Raw genomic sequence first — 6,754 nt, 5'->3', positions numbered from 1 at the left:
CCGCCAGGCCGGTTTTCATGGATTCACGAGTCGTAAGTTTAAGGATTCTGTCATTTTCCATAGAATCTTGTAGTATTGTAAGCAAAATTACAGCTGTTCACAAATCAAAAATTTAAATAGTTATAAAACTGATAGATTTATGTATTTTTCTATTGGGTCTCCCCTGGCGGAAAAATTTCTATAAATAACTACAAAAAAAATGACTTGAAATAGAAATTTGTAGAAATTTTAGGTGGGGGGTTTTAGGTGGGGGGTTGGGACCCGATGCAATGTTGTTCCCCTCGACGAGTACCGTCCATCCCCCCAGGTCCCATCCCCCTACCACCTTTACGTGCGAAAGCAACACGCCGGGGCGAAAGCAACACGCCGCGCGTGGACTGACGTTTTTTCCAACTTTTTATGACGGTTTCTTTTACATCTCGACAAACGCTGCAACTTTGCTGATGTGCACTTTTTCGCCATCTCTCACCGTTGTTGATGACTATTTGGTGACATTGAACTTTGTCGAATTTCCCAACTTTTTATGACGGTTTCTTTTACATCTCGACAAACGCTACAACTTTGCTGATGTGCACTTTTTTGCCATCTCTCACTGTTCCGGATTCAATTATGAATCGCGGTCTGTTCGTCACCGGCGTGATGGCAGCATCAGCCGGGCCAGAGCGTGCAGCGCCACAGGAGCGCTGCGCGCGCATGCCCGATCGCAACGCGAGGCGACGGCGCTTCTTCACGCTCGTTTCCGGGGCTTTTTCGCTCATGGCTACGGTACGAAGTACACGCGTCGCGCAGTGCTAAGGATTCTCAAGTGCTATAGTGGACTTTCTTCATCATGGATAGACTCAGTGTGGACACGTAGTGAACTCAGCAGCGCGATTCAACCAGGACAGCTCCGGATACAGCATCACCGGCGGCTCAAGCTCACCACGCATCGCACGCCGGCGTCGCGTGGACACGGCTCACGGGCATCCGCAATCACGAGGCCGGTCATCGATTAATATAATCAACCCGTGCAAGTGACAAAGAGACTGATCACCCCCATTAGACTCTAGACTGCTCCAACTGTAAGCTTTTTACATGTATTAAACGGACCACGGTATTTTACACAATCGATTCGAGTTTTCGATCACGTGATTTATAACCTCTCACGCGTACATCCGCTCCCCGATCTCTCGCCGCAAAGTCCTCTCAGCCCTGCTTCCAACCGCAGCGGTCCAGCGAGCTCTCCCAAAAGAGAGTCGCGAACATTTTTTGGTCCTTCGAGCCGGATTGCGGCGAGACTCGGACGGATTAGCTCAACACGCAACTATCACGTGATCGTCGGCGCGCACAGATACGGTCCGACGCAGCGACCAAGTACTCTCACGGCCCTTCCGCGTGATCGGCGACGCGCACGTATTCGGTCCCTCGCATTGATCACGTGATCTCACGATTTTCTTGTTCAAACTTCTCATCGGTGACGGCGCAACTCTCCTCCGGAGAATCAAAATTCTCTTCGGCCGACGAGACGTCTCATCCTTCTCGCTCTCACCATGTCGGACGATCATAAAACGGGCAAGGCGGAGCGCCCGGTGATTCAGCAACTGGAACTGCGGCCGGGAGATCGCTTATCCTCGAGGACGGCGTCTCCGGTTCGGCTCTCCACGGAACTCGCCCTGAAGGTGCAGACGCAGCTGGGTCGGATCTCTACTCTCAAGGCCATCGCAGAAATTCTCCCGGAGTCCCTTGCAGGGAGTTCTATTGAAGAGGCAAATCAGCTCTGGCTTCAAATTGAGGAGACGCACAAGGCGGTTCTCAAGGAAAACACCTACTTCAAGGTCTCATGGCCCTCTGCGCTCACTCATCACGAGCATTTCTCGGGAAACGCTCATCAGGAGGAAACGCTGTGCCACACGCACGCGCAAGCATCATCGGCGTACTCCGCCACTCACGGACAGCTTCGTCCGCTCAATCAACCTGTGGTTCGTCGGTCACGCCCTCGAAACTGAAGACACGGTGCAATCGTCGAGACCAGCTCACACGTCCGCATCCGGCTCAACTCTACTCGCCACAGCCGTGGCAGATCATCCACCACTCATCGCTCAGCGCGTCTACTCATGGACGCAGGATCCGAACTCACCTTCGTCACGGAGAATCTCCTCCGGCAGCTCAACATCCCTCATCACTACTCAAGTATTGTCGTCACTGGAATTGCAGGCAAGCAGTGTACTCGGACACGAGGAGTCGTGTCACTCACGTTACGCTCGACACATTCCAACGCAGCTGCCACAATTCAAGCTCATGTCCTCCGGACAGTTACATCAATCTTACCATCGTTCGAGGCGGAACCGGAAGAATGGCCGCACCTTAAGGACTTGGCATTAGCCGATCCTGCTTTTCTCATCCCGCGGCCAGTTGACATCCTCATCGGCGCAGACGCTTACGGGCAAATCATCAAGCCCAATATCATCAGGCATTCTCCACTCATGCCGATAGCGCAACTCTCCATTTGCGGATGGCTCGTTCTTGGATCAGACAATAGGGAAGCAACACGCACATCAACGCATCATGCTGCTACTCAATTCAACGAGGATGCTCTTATTGAGTTATTGACGAAATTTTGGAATCAAGAGGAGGTGCCTACTCACGATGTCACTCAGCTCGCTCCTAGCGAGCAGAGGTGCGAGAAGCACTTCAATACTACACACTTTCGTGATTCTCCAGAGAGGTACATCGACAGGATTCTACTCAATTCACCAGACGATCTTTTGGGTGATTCTTACAACGTCGCTCATCAATGTCTGAAGGGATTACGCAGACGATTCTCAAGGGATGTGAATTATCAACGTCTCTATCAACAATTCATGATTGATTACGAGACACTCAACCACATTACGAAGGCATCATTCATCTCCAGTCATCGCTCACATTTTTCACCTGACACATCACGGTGTTCTCAAGCCGGCCAGTATTACAACGAAGCTGCGGGTGGTGTTCAATGGCTCTAGCGCATCCACATCAGGCTACCCGGACAACGACCTCATGTACACTGGAGCAAAGTTACATCTGAACATCTCAGAGGCTCTACCATGGATACGTAGACATCGTCACATGTTCGCTACGGACATCATCAAAATGGACAGACCGATTCAGATTCACAAGGATGACTGGGAGTTACAGCGGATACTCTGGATGGACAATCAGCTCAATGAGGTGCCATATCATTCAACAACGGGCACTTACGGGACGAAGGTCGCACCATTCTCAGCCGTACGGACCTTGTTACAATTAACAGAAGACGAAGGACATAGTTTCCCACTGGCTGTGCCGGTGATCACTCACGGCAGGTATGTCACTGATATATTTGGTGGTGCAGATACAATACAACAATTGCAGGAGGTCGCACAGCAACTAAGGGGCCTCTGCATGGCGGGCGGCTTCCCACTAGCAAAATGGCATGCAACTCATCTCAACATACTCAAGACTGTCACCGACAGCGAAGACCAAGGCTTACCAATCACATTCGACGATTGCGCAACCAAGATACTCGGACTAAAATGGCTCCCTCAAGAAGATACATTTGCATTCTCAACGAGAAGCTCACGCAAGGAAGGCAGGCTCACAAAACGCCTCGTTTTATCTGAAGTGGCTCAGATATTCGATCCACTTGGCTTTGCATCACCCGTCGTGATCAAGGCCAAAATTCTCTTGCAGGAGCTGTGGCTGCACAAGCTCCAATGGGATGACCCACTGCCATCCCAGCTCTCAGCCCGGTGGCTCATCATCAGAGAAGAATTCACAAGCCTGGCCAGGCTCTCAATACCTCGGTGGCTCAATACGTGGAGCGACTCGCAAGTGGAACTTCATGGATTCTCTGATGCTTCTCAATTGGCAATGGCTGCAGTCATATACATATCCGTTCACGGCTCAAACGGCGCCACGTTCTCACTTGTGTGCTCCAAGAATAAGGTAGCACCTCTCCAGCGGCTCTCAATCCCGCGACTTGAATTCAAGAGTGATCTACTGCTCTCTCGACTCATGCAATACGTCAAAGCCACTTTAAACATGGACGTAACGGCAAACCATATGTGGACGGACTCTCGAGTGACACTTTCGTGGATCAGATCTCATGCATCACGCTGGAAGGATTTCGTCAGGAACAGGGTGGCTCAAATTCAAGAACTCACTCCAGCCGCTCACTGGAGATACATTCCTGGAACTTCTAATCCGGCTGACTGCGCATCACGAGGCCTCACAACTGCTCAGCTTCAAAACCACGCACTTTGGTGGACGGGACCACCATGGATACTCAAACCAGACTCATGGCCGTCGCAACCTGCACTCTCTGACGAGATGAGTGCAACAGAAGCTCGCCCAGGCGTTTCGCTACTGACGGTTACGCCAAGGACTGAATATCAATGGGAACTCATCTACAGGTACTCACACCTCACGAAACTATTGAGGATTACAGCTCTCTTTCAGATTCGTCTCACGGTTGAGGAAAGTCCACGACTCATGGCCTGTCAGCCACATCTCTCCGGAAACCTTGGAGAGAGCGCGGCTCTTCTGGATTCAGGCCACTCAAGCAACGTACTTCTCGCACGAGCTGAAGACATTACAGGCAGACTCACCGTTGGCAAAGGCACACGCGTTCAACAGATTGACTGCGTACATCGACGCCCAAGGAGTTATTCGCGTCGGCGGACGACTCGCTCAAGCAGCTCTCTCATTCGACGCGATACACCCTGTAACACTGCCTCGTCACTGTCAGCTGTCGTCAGTGATCATCGCTCACGCTCATCAACGGACTCTACATGGAGGCACGCAGCTCACGCTGTCACACATCCGACAACGATACTGGATTCTAGGCGGGAGGGCTCCTGTCAAGTCTCACATCCTGCGGTGTGTCACGTGTGCTCGTCAGAGGGGGATCCGTGCTCATCAATTGATGGGCCAACTACCTCTCTCTCGAGTTACGCAGGCACGACCGTTCACTCATACAGGTGTGGACTACGCAGGGCCGCTCACCGTCAAAACATGGAAAGGAAGAGGTGCCAAAACAACAAAGGGCTGGATTTGCGTTTTCGTCTGCTTCTCGACCTCAGCAGTACATCTAGAGGCGATCAGCGATTACTCAACGGAGGGATTCACTGCCGCCTGTCGACGCTTCTCATCCAGACGCGGCATTGCTCACACCTTACACTCAGACTGCGGCACCAATTTCATCGGTGCGGATGCAGCTCTCAAAAGGCTGTTTATCCAGTGCACTCAGGAACATCAGCGAGTTTCTCACCTGCTCTCGCAAGATAACACCCGATGGGAATTTAATCCCCCAGCGACACCGCACATGGGAGGAAAATGGGAGGCCGTCGTAAAATCCATCAAGTACCACCTACGGCGGACCATTGGAGAAAGCGTGCTCACCTTTGAGGAGCTCACCACATTGCTCACTCAAATTGAAGCAATTCTCAACTCGCGCCCGCTCGAACCATTGAGTGACGACGCGGATGACATCGCAGCACTCACGCCAGGCCACTTCCTCGTAGGAAGTCCGCTCACCGCAATACCAGAGCCCTCACTCACCGACCTGGCAATCTCAAGACTCTCTCGATGGCAGCTCATCCAGCAGAAGACACAACATTTCTGGACACACTGGGCAGCGCATTACCTGCAACGTCAACAAGCCATCTCAAAGTGGCACCACAGGAACAACGAGATCAAGATAGGATCATTGGTGCTCATCACCGACGAGCGGCTACCGCCATGCAAATGGCCGCTAGCCCGGATCACAGCTCTACATCCTGGGAAGGATGGTCTCGTGCGGGTGGTGACCCTGAAGACAGCCACTACCACTCTCATCCGACCAATTGTCAAGCTCGCCGTCCTGCCAATCTCATCATAGGATCAGGGATCATCAACCACGTTGCTGATGGCGGGGAGAATGTTCCGGATTCAATTATGAATCGCGGTCTGTTCGTCACCGGCGTGATGGCAGCATCAGCCGGGCCAGAGCGTGCAGCGCCACAGGAGCGCTGCGCGCGCATGCCCGATCGCAACGCGAGGCGACGGCGCTTCTTCGCGCTCGTTTCCAGGGCTTTTTTGCTCATGGCTACGGTACGAAGTACACGCGTCGCGCAGTGCTAAAGATTCTCAAGTGCTATAGTGGACTTTCTTCATCATGGATAGACTCAGTGTGGACACGTAGTGAACTCAGCAGCGCGATTCAACCAGGACAGCTCCGGATACAGCATCACCGGCGGCTCAAGCTCACCACGCATCGCACGCCGGCGTCTCGTGGACACGGCTCACGGGCATCCGCAATCACGAGGCCGGTCATCGATTAATATAATCAACCCGTGCAAGTGACAAAGAGACTGATCACCCCCATTAGACTCTAGACTGCTCCAACTGTAAGCTTTTTACATGTATTAAACGGACCACGGTATTTTACACAATCGATTCGAGTTTTCGATCACGTGATTTATAACCTCTCACGCGTACATCCGTTCCCCGATCTCTCGCCGCAAAGTCCTCTCAGCCCTGCTTCCAACCGCAGCGGTCCAGCGAGCTCTCCCAAAAGAGAGTCGCGAACACTCACCGTTGCTGATGACTATTTGTCGGAGGAGGGTAACGGGGAAAGAACCATTTTTAATCTCGGAATTAATTATGGATTCTTGCAGTAGACGTCGAGACGAGACAAACGAGGTAATGGACCGGGGGTCGGAGACCACCCCTTCGCCCGGAAAACCACCCTTAAAGTTACGAGGGCCCGTAGCTC

The 6,754-nt window shown here is 52.3% G+C and overlaps 2 protein-coding genes across 2 annotated transcripts; both read left to right on the top strand.

Annotated features, from left to right (window-relative positions):
• Positions 1 to 2,093: 2,093 nt before the first annotated feature.
• Positions 2,094 to 2,984, top strand: LOC105559140. Its single transcript, XM_012007229.1, has one exon. It carries the CDS (start codon positions 2,094 to 2,096, stop codon positions 2,982 to 2,984), a length of 891 nt encoding a protein of 296 aa, XP_011862619.1.
• Positions 2,985 to 3,018: 34 nt separating this feature from the next.
• Positions 3,019 to 5,878, top strand: LOC105559139. Its single transcript, XM_012007228.1, has 2 exons — positions 3,019 to 4,412; positions 4,459 to 5,878. Exons 1-2 carry the CDS (start codon positions 3,019 to 3,021, stop codon positions 5,876 to 5,878), a joined length of 2,814 nt encoding a protein of 937 aa, XP_011862618.1.
• The last annotated feature ends 876 nt before the right edge of the window (positions 5,879 to 6,754 follow it).

This window comes from Vollenhovia emeryi, unplaced genomic scaffold (genome assembly GCF_000949405.1).
Source record: "Vollenhovia emeryi isolate VEMERY1.0 unplaced genomic scaffold, V.emery_V1.0 DF939289.1, whole genome shotgun sequence".
Lineage (NCBI taxonomy): Eukaryota > Metazoa > Arthropoda > Insecta > Hymenoptera > Formicidae > Vollenhovia > Vollenhovia emeryi.
Note: the sequence above shows the minus strand (reverse complement) of the source record. Positions and strands in the feature narration are given on the sequence as shown.